This window comes from Malaclemys terrapin, chromosome 2 (genome assembly GCF_027887155.1).
Source record: "Malaclemys terrapin pileata isolate rMalTer1 chromosome 2, rMalTer1.hap1, whole genome shotgun sequence".
In the NCBI taxonomy this organism is placed as follows: domain Eukaryota; kingdom Metazoa; phylum Chordata; order Testudines; family Emydidae; genus Malaclemys; species Malaclemys terrapin.
In genome coordinates, this window is record NC_071506.1 from 140,719,117 (window position 1) to 140,732,468 (window position 13,352).

The 13,352-nt window shown below is 51.8% G+C and overlaps 1 protein-coding gene across 1 annotated transcript; it reads left to right on the plus strand.

Moving 5' to 3' along the window:
- The first annotated feature begins 680 nt into the window (after positions 1–680).
- Positions 681–13,049, plus strand: LOC128832219 (caspase-7-like). The gene is made up of 4 exons (XM_054019363.1): positions 681–3,162; positions 4,620–4,792; positions 11,182–11,362; positions 12,541–13,049. Exons 1-4 carry the CDS (start codon positions 2,964–2,966, stop codon positions 12,783–12,785), a joined length of 798 nt encoding a protein of 265 aa, XP_053875338.1. The 5' UTR covers positions 681–2,963; the 3' UTR covers positions 12,786–13,049.
- Positions 13,050–13,352: the final 303 nt, after the last annotated feature.

Below are 13,352 nucleotides of genomic sequence, written 5' to 3' on the forward strand. Positions count from 1 at the left end.
GGGCGACAGGGGATGGATCACTTGATGATTCCCTGTTCTGTTCATTCCCTCTGGGGCACCTGGCATTGGCCACTGTTGGTAGACAGGATACTGGGCTAGATGGACCTTTGGTCTGACCCAGTATGGCCGTTCTTATGGCCCTTCTGAGTCACTACAGGGTCTGTTACTAGTAAAGCCCTTACCTTTATTCCCCCCTTCCCGGCCTGTCTCTGCTCCCTGCCTGCATCACAACTCACCATGGTATCAGAAGTGGCTGGATCCTGCCACCAGAGAACTGAAGCGGCAGAAGGAGACAAAGGTTCTGTCTACATCAGAACTGCATTGGTTCAGTTAAACTACAGCAAAACCCCATGTGGATGCTCCCCTTCCCCATTTGATTTAATGCCCATTTAGCTAAAGTCGCTTCCCTCATTCAAAATTTTAAAACCTGATTTAGCTTAATTCAATAAGTGTCTACACAGGGTTTTGCATTGGTTTAACAGTCTCTTTTCAGGCGTCTACACAAATTTGCAGCTGGGTCCTTTTAGCTTATTTGCTTAAGCCAGTGCAGACAGCTGTGTGGAGCACTTTGAACCCGGTTAGAGCAGTTTAGCTTGTCCCTGAAAATTTACACATAGGCAAACTAAACCCATCTTACCCAGGCTTAAATCAATTTAGGAGTCTCCACATGCAAAGCTGTCTTGGGTTTCACTAAATCAGTTTAAAAACAAAAAATAGCCCCTTTGCTTAAAAGGGAGGAGCTTTGTGCATAGCCCAGGCCTTTAGTTAGCCTGTGTGACTTGGAATCTAAACAAGACCCGTACCTGTGAGATCCCACCCCTCAGCAGAGAGGCTGCCGCCCACCACTCCTCTTATGCCCCGAAGCAAGCCCACTTCTGATTTTAATCAGGAGTCTCACTACTTTGTGCATTTCTTAAAGCCCAAGCTCCTGGAGTCATGTGATTAGGTGAGACTATCAGATTTTTTTTTTTTTTTTAGTTTCTAGCCCTCCTGGTTTCACAGAAAACAACAATCTTGAAAGCATGACCCAAGAATTCCCTGAAAGCTCAGAAAGCAAACCCAATGAATGTATTTGTTCTTTTAAAGCCAATCTCCTGATTTCAGGGGCCTGGCTCATGGTTTGTGTACACTTGGGGTTGGCGATAGAGAAAGAAAAGTGGAGGAGAGTAGAGAGTGAATAAAGGGGAAAGCCTGATCCCAAAATCCTCCCCACTTCCTGCCCCCAAAATCCTTTCCTCAGTCAAATGAGATTATTTAAGTGCATCCGAAGCAGGAAGACTGTGAAAGAATTTCTGAGCCGGCAGGGTTTAAATAGAGCAAGGAAGGAAGATAAGGACATTGCTGAGAAGCCAAATGATTTCTTTGCATCGCCGTGGCTGTTCGGGGAATACCTACCCCAGACCTGCTCTTTCCTGGTAATGAAGCTGAGGTGCGGTTAAAGCCAGAGGGTTCAGACAAGGTGGTGGTAGCACCATGAATCATCAGGCCCGGTTCATTATTTGTATAGCAGAAGCAAGTCACGGGCCAGGCCCCTGTCATGTTAGGTCGGTACAAGCTCTATACGCTCAGGAGTTCTGAGGGAGCTCAGGTGTGAGGGGGCTGAGCTGCCAGCAATGATCTCTCACTCAGAGCAGCTACCCTACCAGAAGGCTGTAGGCATACAGCCTTGTGTACAGCCTCTAATTACACAACCACATCCTGTTCCACACCCCCTCACCTGCCTCATTCAGGTGACACACACAACTGTAAATCTGAAATGACAGAAGCTCCAGCCCTTGGAACCATATTGATCCCACATGGATCATCAGCAAGGGTGGGACCTTTAGATCCACAGCACAGACTTCTACCCCTTGAGCTAATGAAATGGTAGCAGTAGTAGGCTATTTTCTTATGCAGACCACTACAAAAGGGACACGGACACACACTTTGCCACTGGGTTTCACAGTTATTTGCAAAGCAGCAGAGGAGTGTTGACTCAGAAATCCTGTTCTCTTTTATATTCTGGAAGGGAGAGTTCAAGTGATTAAAGATTCATTTCTCCCCCTTGAGCCAGTTCCTTTCATATCCCTACAACCCCATCCCCGTCTGTCCCCGTCACCACAGCTCCTGCCTCCATCACCACTGCTACTAGCCCCTGCCCCACCTTCCTTACCCTGTTCTCTGTGCCTGTCCCCCACCTTGAAAGCAGAGAGGAGAGGAACAGAGAAGGAGGAAGCAACCAGCAGGAGCATTGACAGCACATGAACAATCTCACTGCTCTCACGCTTCAGTGGCCAGGAGCAGCAATGGGGGGAAAGTCCGGCTCAGCCCCTGCAGCCCTGATGGTTCTCCCTCTAGGAGAAGTCTCTCTGTGGGAAATGTACTTCCAAGGTTGAGGCTCCTCTAAGGCTCTGAGCACGTGCAAACATCTACATTCAGAGGATTAGAGCTTGGCCAAATTTAGACAGCTTTCCAGAGGATGAGCAAAAGGCACCTCCCTGCCCTAGTATCTAGTCTTGGTGCCAACACCCCATTAAGAACATGAGGTGTTTCAGCCACACAGAGCTTGCTTCAGGCTGGCTGCAGACTCAGGCAGACTTTCCTGCTTTAGATACACTTGCTACACATTGCACAGGAAAAGCTTGACAACGAACTTAGCTTTTTACTTAAATAAAAGGTAATAAGACACTGATGTCATCCCCTAACTCCAGGAGTTGGAGCTAGGTCTACAGCCCCATCTATGCCTTAGTCTGGCCTTATTTTGCACATTACCTGAGCTCTGCAGGGTTGGGAGCGGACTGGGTACGACAGCTGTGTTGGCACTGAGTCACCCCGTGAAGCAGGATATGCTTTTCTAGGAGTACTCCACCCTCGCTGAGCGAGAAGACAGATATCGCAGGTAGAAGAAACTGAGATCACTCCTGCTGAAGCGATAGGTGCCGCCAGCCGGCCTCACCTGAGCGCTGCCAAAGGGATTTCACAGCATGTCCGTGCAGCAGAGAAAGAACAGGGCTGTCATCATTGTCAATTACGAGTTCCATGGCAGCTCTGAGCTGCTGAAACACAGGAAAGGGGCCAAGAGAGAAGCAGACAAGCTGTTTAAAGCATTATCCAAACTCAACTATGCAGTGAAGCTGCACTATGACCAGGAAGCCCAGGAAATAGAGGAGATCTACCGGCAAGGTACGTGTCCCCTGCTTTGCTCCTGGCAGTGTGCGAAGCTGCGTGTTGGGACCAGTGGATGGATGGATGGATGGGGCTTGCATTAAATTTGTTGCAGTTTGGAACATCAATTGTGCACAGTTTTGATTGTCTATTCCCCCCCCCACACACACACACACACATCCTTGGGCTGGCATATCCCAGGAAGCACATGCCACTCACAACCCCCAGCCACCTTGCTTGGTCCTACTCTCAGGAGAGATGTGACTGAGATGGACGTCTCGGGGAGCGGGAGAGTAACCAAAGAATGAGAGGGGGAGACTCCTAAACCTCATGGCCAGGTGAGGTTGTAAACGGTGTCCCTCGATGGTGACCATGCTAAGGGGCAAATGTTGAATTCAGGTGGAAAATGAGCTCTTAGCGAGTCCACAGAGGCAGGTTTGAGTCAGCACCATTGCCACAGGTAGAAGGCGCCGTCTTCTCAATTACGTCCTGGTGGGGCTGCAGGGAACGGCTGTCCCTGCCCAGCTGGTGACCTGCACAGGAGGGAACAGACTACTTCTGGCTGTTGCAATGCCCGCTTCCCTGCCAGACTGCACGATCCCAGGGATAGCAGAAAGGAGCATGGCTGGTTCCATCTGCACCGAAGGGAGCTCCTTGCTGACGCCAGCTCCCCTCCTCATACAGCCCAAGAGGGAGTTAGAGCCAGATTAACAACAGGGTACAGCTCCTGAGTCTCTGCCCCAGCCCAGCTTAGAACAGTCTTGAGGCTGCTCTAGCTTGTGCCAGCTGCTCTGGTCCCTAAGGGATCATTATATGCCGTCTGGGGAGAACCCGAGCCCAGTGCATTACAGCTGCTGCCCGTTCCTGCCTCTGACACACCCTTCCTCCAGGCTGAAAAGGTGCCTGGCCTCCTGCCAGCCCCAGAGATTCCTGCATTGGACCCCATCACTCAAGATGGCGCTGGGGTAGATCTTTTAGAAAAAGATGCCCAATCTTGATTGAGAGACTCCACGTGATGGAGAACCCACCACATCCCTAGATGACACGTTCACAGTGAGGGTGCTGGGCCACTGGGATGACTTATCTCCTCTCTGAGTTTATCTAACTTCAGTGACCAACCCCTGGATCTTGCCTGGCCTTTGTATGCTAGGTTAAAGAGCCCTCTGCTATCAGTGACAGGTTCCACCACTGCAAAGGACTGAGGTGCTCATGGAAGGGGGGCACAGACATACCCTAAAGAGGACACCCCCAGGAGGCAGGGAGGTATTCTTCCCATTTTTACAGACTTCTCTGGGCCTCAGTTTACCTAAGTGTTTTGCCCAGGGTCACACAGTGAGTCTGGGGCAGGGAATTGACCCCCAGCTCCCCTATGTCCCAGGCTCGTATCCGACCCACGGGCCCATCCTTTCTCCTCGTGGGTGCCAGACAGACATCAGGATGCTCTAAGGAGCTGCTGTGCTAATATGTCTTTACAGAGAGCCGGGAAGAGCATGGTGATTGCTTTGTCAGCATTCTGTCCAGCCACGGCGAGGAGGGGGCCATATATGACTGCAGGGGAGAGCTGCTCAAGCTGACAAGGATTTTCCAGATGTTATCCCCACAAAGGTGCCCAGTGCTAGCTGGAAAGCCCAAGATCTTCTTCATACAGGTAACATGGGAACCACCAGACAGGATCAGACCCAAGGTTCATCTAGCCCAGTATTCTATCAGTGGCCAGCACCAATGCTTCAGAGGGAGGTGTAAGAGCCCCACAACAGCAGATGTGGGACCTCCACATTAGGTCTCATCCTGGTTTAAGCCCTTAAGCCTGAGATTTAATATCCCCTCCAGAACTTATGTCATTACTTAGAACAACTCTGGATATTCTTGTTAGCCATATAAATGTCCAATCCTTTTCTGAATCATACTAAGTTCTTGGCCTCAATGACATCATGTGACAGTGAGTTCCACAGGCTAATCACGTGCTGTCTAAAGTACTATTTCCTCTTCTCAAATTAAAAGGTGAGAAACGCAAACCTAATTGAATGTCCCCTTGTCCTTCTATTACAGACAGGGAGAACAGAACCTCCCAACCATCTCTAGACCAGAGGTTCTCACACTGGGGGACATGGAATGTATTCGGGGGGGGGGGGGGTGAGGGGGAAGCATAAGAAGCTTTAGGAGAAAAGAAAAGGGAAGGAAAAACACCCCACTTACTGAGCACATTTTACTGATTCCTCCAGACATAGCAGGTCCTCAGATGGTGCTGTGCATTTGACTCTATAGATGGTGCTGTGGATTTTGATGGATTTCTGTTAAACTTGCCTAGCATTATACTAAGTCATTGTCATCGGTACGTTAATCCGTTTGGTACGATGCGATCAGTACCGGGTTTACATGCTCAGGTACGTCTGCTCGAGCTGCGATCATACCCTTTTACAGCTGTGCTAGGCAGGCAGATTGGAGCTGGTGGAAGAGTAATGCACCCAATTCACAAACATTTACACAACCAGAAGTATCAAGTTCAGCTCTGATAGGGAGGGTCAGATCATTAGATAGCCATACGTATTCCAACAAGCAGCCATCTGTGCAAGCGTTTGTGGCTCTGAAAGGTTCACAGATGTTACGCAGGACGATGCTGAAAATCAGCTCCCAAAAGCGCGCAATGCCTTGCCCATTCTTCATTATTTTCTTGTGTGAAGACGTCTCAGTCGTCCATCAGGAAATAGAAATGATGCCATGTGAACAGCCACCCAATACAAATAGCAGGAGACCACAGCATGATTTATCCAAACAATTTAGAGAATGTTTACACCCCATGAATGATGGAGTCATTCATCAATGTCTCACTAACAAAGAGAGGGGCTTACATTGCACTGAGGAGTTCCTGTAGCTCTGGAATGAATCTGGGGACTGAACATTTGAGACCGAGGCTAACGGATCACTTTGCCTCAATCTTGCCAGTCTGCCACCAGCTCCAGGATGACCCAAAGTGCTCCGCAGATCACAGATATTTGTGGTATATGTGATAGCATCACAAGTCTCAGTTCTCTGCCTAGTGGCTAAAGGCTTACACAGTCATTGCCTCACATAGGCCTCAGCTCCTTGGGAGCTGGCACTGGTGTTTGGGCTGAGATCCCATCCTACATGCTATTTGCAACCACCTCTGTTCAAGGACTGGTGGCTGTAGCATGACCAAAAAACTTGCATTAAGAATATACCCATGGCACTGGTTTCTCCTCCTACCCCCACAGCAATTTACACAATCGAGGCTGGAGGTAACAAACATGTGGGTTATCATGGCCACTTCCTCATCATGGTGGAAGGGATGGGGTGTCCTAGTAACCTAGCGGATGAAGAAGGTATCATTTTGTCAGTGATGCTACCTTACCAATTAGACTTAGTGAGCAATCAAATAGCTCCCTGAGGCCTCATGAATGGCCAATGGATGGCTTTAGTGCAGGGGTGGCCAACCTGAGCCTGAAAGGAGCCAGAATTTACCGATTTACATTGCCAAAGAGCCACAGTAATATGTCAGCAGCCCCCAGCAGCTTCCCCCACCTGCTCCCAGCGTTTCCCAGCCACCAGCAGCCAAGCTGATCAGCACCTCCCCCTCCCTCCCTGCACGTCTCAATCAGCTGTTTCATGACGTGCAGGAGGCTCTGGGGTGGCGGAGGAGGAGTGAGGGCACAGCAGGCTCAGAGGAGGGCGCGGGAAGGGGTGGAGTGAGGGCAGGGCCTGTGGCAGAGCCAGGGGTTGAGCAGTGAGCACTGCCCCCGGCACATTGGAAAGTTGGCGCCTGTAGCTCCTGGAGTCGGTGCCTAGACAAAGAGCCGCATATGAACTTCTGAAGAGCCACATGTGGTTCTGGAGCCCCAGGTTGGTCACCCCTGCTTTAGTGGAAGTGTAGGACAGTCTCTTAGCTAATTCCCTAAAGCCTTCCCTACCCTTCTGACAGCATCTTTTCCATCTTACCTGAGTTCACCTGGAGCCAGGAATTCTTCATGCTGGTGCTGATCTACAGGCATTCCAGCTTCCTGGAGATGCTTCAGGTTGCATCTGTGAACAAGGAGATAAGCAGCCAGGTGTCACTGGCATATCGTTAGCAGAAGGTGTCTCCACCTGGTCTCAGGTAGATATTGATGAGCAGTGAAGACAGGATGGATCCTGGTGGGATGGGCTCCCCGTGACCCCTCACACTCTTTGGGTCCTGTTGGAGAGGAACAATTGGAGTGTAGAGCTGTGGCATCTACTCCAGTTAAATTACAGCAGTTACTGGGATGATTTAGTTGGGGGTTTGTCCTGCTTTGAGCAGGGGGTTGGACTAGATGACCTCCTGAGGTCCCTTCCAACCCTGATAGTCTATGATTCTATTATACTGTGCTGAAAGCAGCAGTGGGATGTAGTAGTACAAGCACAGAGAGCTCAGGCAAAGTTTTCAATAGTATCTAAGAGGTTCTTCAGTGAAAGTCCCATTTTCAGAAATGACTGTCCCATGGCAACATGTGACAACATCAGTTTTGAAAATGGGAATTAGGGGACTTAGAAAATCTCACCCACAGCCTTGGTCCATTAGTCCCTTAGTGCTAGCGGGCAATCTCCCTGCTCTGCATAGATTCCATGGTCTGCAGTCTGATTGCCTAGGAGTTGGGAGCTGGAGACTTGGGGATAGTTGGAAGAATCTCCTGCAGAACATCGCATTATTCAGGGAGATTGTCAGGTTTTTCCACTTGGAAAGAGGCAATGATTTCTGTTTACCTGCTAAACCTAAGGGGAAGTTTACAGAGGCGGAAAGTAATTAACCAGTTGGAATTGGTCCAGGGCCTAGGGCTAATGTGCCAACTCTTTCAAAACGTGTCATGGGATCTTTCATGAACTCAATGGTTCAAGACAGAAAGCCATGCTCTGAGACAGCTACAGTGCCCTCTAACGCCAGTCAGGTGCATCAGTTCAGTAATATCCAAGAAGAGCTCCACTTTAGGCATCACCAATGCCACTCCAAACAGGACTCTGGGGGGGCTTTTTGGAAGGGGGGGGCGGGTCTCCCATCCACAGATTAGCCTGAGGGAACCTTGCTTAGCTAACACATGCCCATAAGCTCAGAGACAGAGTACTACAGCAGAGCGAACAGGTGCAGCATTTCAGTATAGGATGTTTTCTCTCCCCAAAACACAGGGAGAAATAATCACCTCCCAGGGTGGTGGACTTGGTGGGCATCAGGAACTAATTGCTGAGAGGGGGCACAGTGGGCCAAGGAACCCCATCCCAGGTTCGGATCCCACCCCAGGCACAAGTGAGAATCATCCTGGTGGCCCAGAGTCACTGCACTGTTCTGTGTGACTGGCCATCTCAGCTCGAGAGACACCCAGGCCTGGAGGCGCAAGGGGCGCAGCAGGTCCCAGCTGAGGGGCTGGGGGAGCGCTGGGGACTGCAAGGCATGATGGAAAGGCAGTAGCAGGGAGAGCCGTTCATCCACCATTCAGCAAAAATGGAGAAGACGCTTGCATAGCACCTGGCTGTAGCCTGTGTTATCTGCAACTCTCCTAGCCCTCCGGTTCCCTGGCATTTTTAAATGATGCAGCACACGCCACCTCATGCGTCAAACAGATAGGCCTGCCGACAGCAACCCCCCAGTGTAAGCCGGGCAACGCAGGTTACTAATGCGTTCACCCGGCAATGAACAGCGCAGGCGGCGTCAGAGCTAGACTGTCTGCAGCCACTCCGCTGCAGAACAGTCCCGGGAGGTGCCCACTCCCTGCCCCTGCCATTGAGAGGATTAACTGAATACATCCTTTGTTGTACACCTCGCTATGAGCCGCACCATTAAGTCCTCCACTCAGTACTGAATGGTCATTAACACACCCATGCCACTTGCCTGCTCAGGCTTGCGTTGGGGTTTACTGGAAGTAGGCTTGTTAATGATGTATTTGTTTGTACAGCAACTAGCGCAGTAAACACCTGCTCAGAACCTCTGGGCACCACCACAGTATTATAACCATTTCTTTTATGCGTAATAACAATAGAGAGACTCTCCAGAGAGAATTTGGTGGCCACTGAAAGGGGGTGGCAATTTCAGGTTATGCAACCTGCAGTGCACAGATTCTGCCAGCCATGGGTCAGTCTTTAGTGCTAGCAGCCAAGGTCCTGTTTATTGCTAGGCAGGTACCAGAGAAACAGCTGCAATGCAACCCCCCCCATAAAGTCCCTGCCCACAGGCTTCATTCCAGCCCCTCACCTGAGACTGGCATCCTTGCTGGTAATTAGGACTCATGTTGCCACACATCCCACTGTATAACAAATTGAGACATAAGAACGACCATACGGGGTCAGCTCAAAGGGCCATCTAGCCCAGTATCCTGTCCTCTGACAGTGGCCAATGGCAGGTGCCCCAGAGGGAATGAACAGAACAGGGAATCATCAAGTGATCCATCCCCTATTGCCCATTCCCAGACACCGCACACGTCACATAGGGGCCATGTACCCAGGGCTCACCTCATGTGGCATCAGACTCTGGTACTGCCTCAGTTTCCCTTCTTCCACAGGGAAAGGAGACCACCGCACCTGGAGCTTTGTAGTTACCCTCCCCTGGTGGGGACTGGCTTGCCAGGCCATTAGACCCATCCCAGGCTCAGCAATCCATTCCCCCTATACATACTGCAGGGGACTTCAGCCAGTTTTTTTGCTTTTCACTGGTAGACAGACCCTTCCAGAGCCCCTGTAAGAACCTCACATGACCTTCCTGCTCTCTGAGGCATCTCCCTACACTTGGCCTGTGGGTCTGAGTCACATGCTCCCATTATCTGCCCCTGGGACTCATTCCTTTCACCTGGGGAGGTGGTTGCAATCTGCCACAGGCCCAGAGGAGCCACAACCTCCTTAAAGGACTAGTTCCCCTGTAACCGGCCACCAAACAGGCATGGGGTGTGAATGAACCTCACTCACTACGAACCGGCCAGATCAAGAGCAGGTTCTGGCTACTTTGCAGAACAGAGTGGCCGGAAGCAGGGAGAGGATCCGGCCAGGGGTGTCTATTTTTGAGCGCTTGCAGAACAGAGGCTAGACAGATCCAGTCACTGCCCCAAGGAGCTTGCAATCTAGACAGCTGGGTAATAAATGTACAGCACCAGCTGCATGGCAGGAGTCTGCTCCAAGGAAAGCGGATCAGTGGCATTTTCCAAGCTGTCTCCTTTGATTATCCCCTGCCCAGATTGCTAATCTTACCAGATTCCCCCAATCTGCCGCCAGGAAGGGTTGGTGTGTGGGGTTCTGTGCCAGCCATGGAGGGGAAGGGAGAGACAGGTGGGGCCTCTAGACCTGTGGGGAATGGGAGATGGCTGGGGGGGCTCCAGGCCTGTGGGGTGGGGAAGATGAAGGGGGGTTGCAGGCCTGTGGGAGGAGGAGATGGCTCGAGATTCCAGGCCTGTGGAGGGAGGGGAAGATAGCTGGGGGTTCCAGCCAGGCTTGTGGGGAGGGGGAGATGAAGGGGGGCTCTAGGCTTGTGGGAAGGGGCAGATGAAAGGGGGTTCAGGTCTGGGGTGAGGGGGGAGATGAAAAGGGGCTCCAGGCCTGGGGGGAGGGGAGATGAAGGGGGCTCAGCCTAGGGGGAGATGAAAGGGGATTCAGGCCTGGGGGGAGGGGGAGATGAAGGGGGTTCCAGGCCTGGGGGGAGGGGAAGATAGCTGGGGGTTCCAGCCAGGCTTGTGGGGAGGGGAGACGAAGGGGGCTCAGGCCTGGGGGCAGGGGAGACGAAGGGGAGTTCCAGCCAGGCCTGGGGGGAGGGGAAGATGAAGGGGGTTCCAGGCCTAGGGGAAGGGGAAGATAGCTGGGGGTTCCAGCCAGGGTTTGTGGGGAGGGGGAGATGAAAGGGGGCTCCAGGCCTGGGGGGAGGGGAGATGAAGGGGGGTTCCAGCCAGGCCTGTGGGAGGGAAGATGCCCATGGGGAGGGGGAAATGAAAGGGGGCTCAGGCCTGCCCCAGAGGAGGACAGAGGGGATAACAGTGGAATGAACAGCACCAAACACAGACCTTTGCTGGCTGATTGCGGCGCTTGTGTTTCCAGGCCTGCCGTGGGAATGTGACAGATCCAGGTGTGTGGGTGGAGACAGACAGCGGCCGGCCCCCAGCAGACAGCTTCTCGCACTACCTCTCCATCCCTGACAGCACCCGGCCCCCAGCAGACAGCTTCTCGCACTACCTCTCCATCCCTGACAGCACCGCCGTGATGTTCGCCTGCAGCCCAGGTGAGTGAGAGCAGAGACGGCCCTGGGACCGGAGGCCGTAAGGGGCTGTCACCCCAGGGGCGATTCTGCTCCTTCAGGTCTAACGCCCTTCTGGCCCGTCCGCGGAGCAGAACTGCTACCGAACAGGGAGCTGTCTAGTCTCCAGCAACAGCCACCACTTTGACTCTGTAGCTCTGGTGCTGGAGTCAACAGCTGCCCTCTTTCACGCTATTTTGGGAAAGAAACGTTGAACTTCTTTTCTCAGTTAAAGGTGGAGGTGGGGAGAATCCCACCGAAAAGGCACGTAGGGAAACAGGGTCGAGTCTCGGCCCTGGATCCTCATGCATACAGGCTCAGGGTGATCCCCACTAGACTTGTGCAGCCCGTGGCCCACAGAGTACCCCCGCAATCATCCCGGGGATGTATCGACAGAGAGACCGGCTCACTGTACAATGCTGGGCCATTCCGGCGGAGGGGGAATTGTTCAAAGATGGGGGGGGGCCCTAATGTGGGGTTTGATGGGGGAGTCATGACACTAGCTGCATAGCCATTTTACATGCTGCTTCCCCTGTCCCAGGGTCCAGCCAGGCCCCATGCTGGCCGAGAAGGGAACGAAGTTGCTCTTGGCTTGCATTTGGGGGGTGGGACAGAGGTGGCGAACGCAGAAAAAAGAGGAGAGTGACTGTTCCTTTCCTTCACACCCCTGGCTCCCATGGGGGCCCTCAACCCAAGGCTTTCCTCAGCCAAATGGGTATAGTGTATCCCTCATCCCGATCAATCGCTTGCCACTGCTCCCACACTGGCCCTGCACCTGCACCTCCCACCAGGCCTCTGGAGGGGAAGGAGGGAGACATTTTTTGATGCAGGTTAATTTAAACTGAAAACCTGCAGATTTCCATGACACGGTGCTGGAAAGACCTGAGCCGAGGCTCCAGGAAGGCTTCTCTTCTAGCACCAGGGCAACGCACCATGGCTGGCAAACAGGTGCAGTCGTTTCTGCTGCAGGCTATGTTTGTACAGCACCTGGCACGATGGGGTCCTGATTCCGTTCTGTAGTGTAGATGGGGCCATGGAAACAGTGGGTCAACCAATCTCCTCCCTGCCACCAGCACAGCAGCTGCATCAGTATTTGAATGAAGCAGACCTCTGGGAATTTACACCCACAAGAGACAACAACGTCCTTTCTCTGGTATTTTCAGGCTACAGCGCTTTCCTCAGTCTGGGGGGCTCCGTGTTTCTCCAGACCTTGCTGGAGTTTCTGGAAGGAGATGAGCGGCATCTTGAACTTGCACGTCTAATGACCCGCATCAGCTGGAAAGTCGCGTTTCACTGGGAAGCCAAAGGGGAATACCAGGGGGAAAAGGAAATGCCCTGCTTTGTCACCAACATGGTGCGAGAGGTTTATCCATTCTCCATCCAAACCACGGAAAGCAGCAGCCTCTGAGAACTCAGATCTCGCTGGAGGGAGCCACCAGCTGCTTTCCAACTCTTTCAGGAGTGCTGTGCATGGCCAGTGACTGCAAGAGAATCACAGAGCGCGTGAGGGCCAGCAGCATTTCTGTCCTGACAGATTACTGAGTCCACGGGACTGGGACTTTTGTGTTGTATGAGCAAATGAAAGGCCATGCACCTCTCTAGTGCTCTATGAATAATAAAACTAACATTGCACTATTATTTAAAACATGTTCTAGAGACTGTTTGATTCTGGGCCAGCTTGTAGCTGCACAATCGTTAAAGTTGCAACAGCCCATTTACAACTACATTTTCCAACCTCTAAAATCCACATACACAATCAGAGCAGTTTGAAAATTGGTGGCCCAGTTCCAGGCCCAAAGTAGAGTAGGTGGAGTAAATTTGAGATTATTTGGTTAAGGAATTCCTGAGTTAGGGGCCACCCAGCTATTTTGAACTCTTTCAACTTACTTTCTTTTTTTTTTTTTTTTTTTGCAGAGATGGCAAAAAATCTCTAGGCAGGATCCACCTGAAACTTCTCCTAGCTGAATGCCTCCTT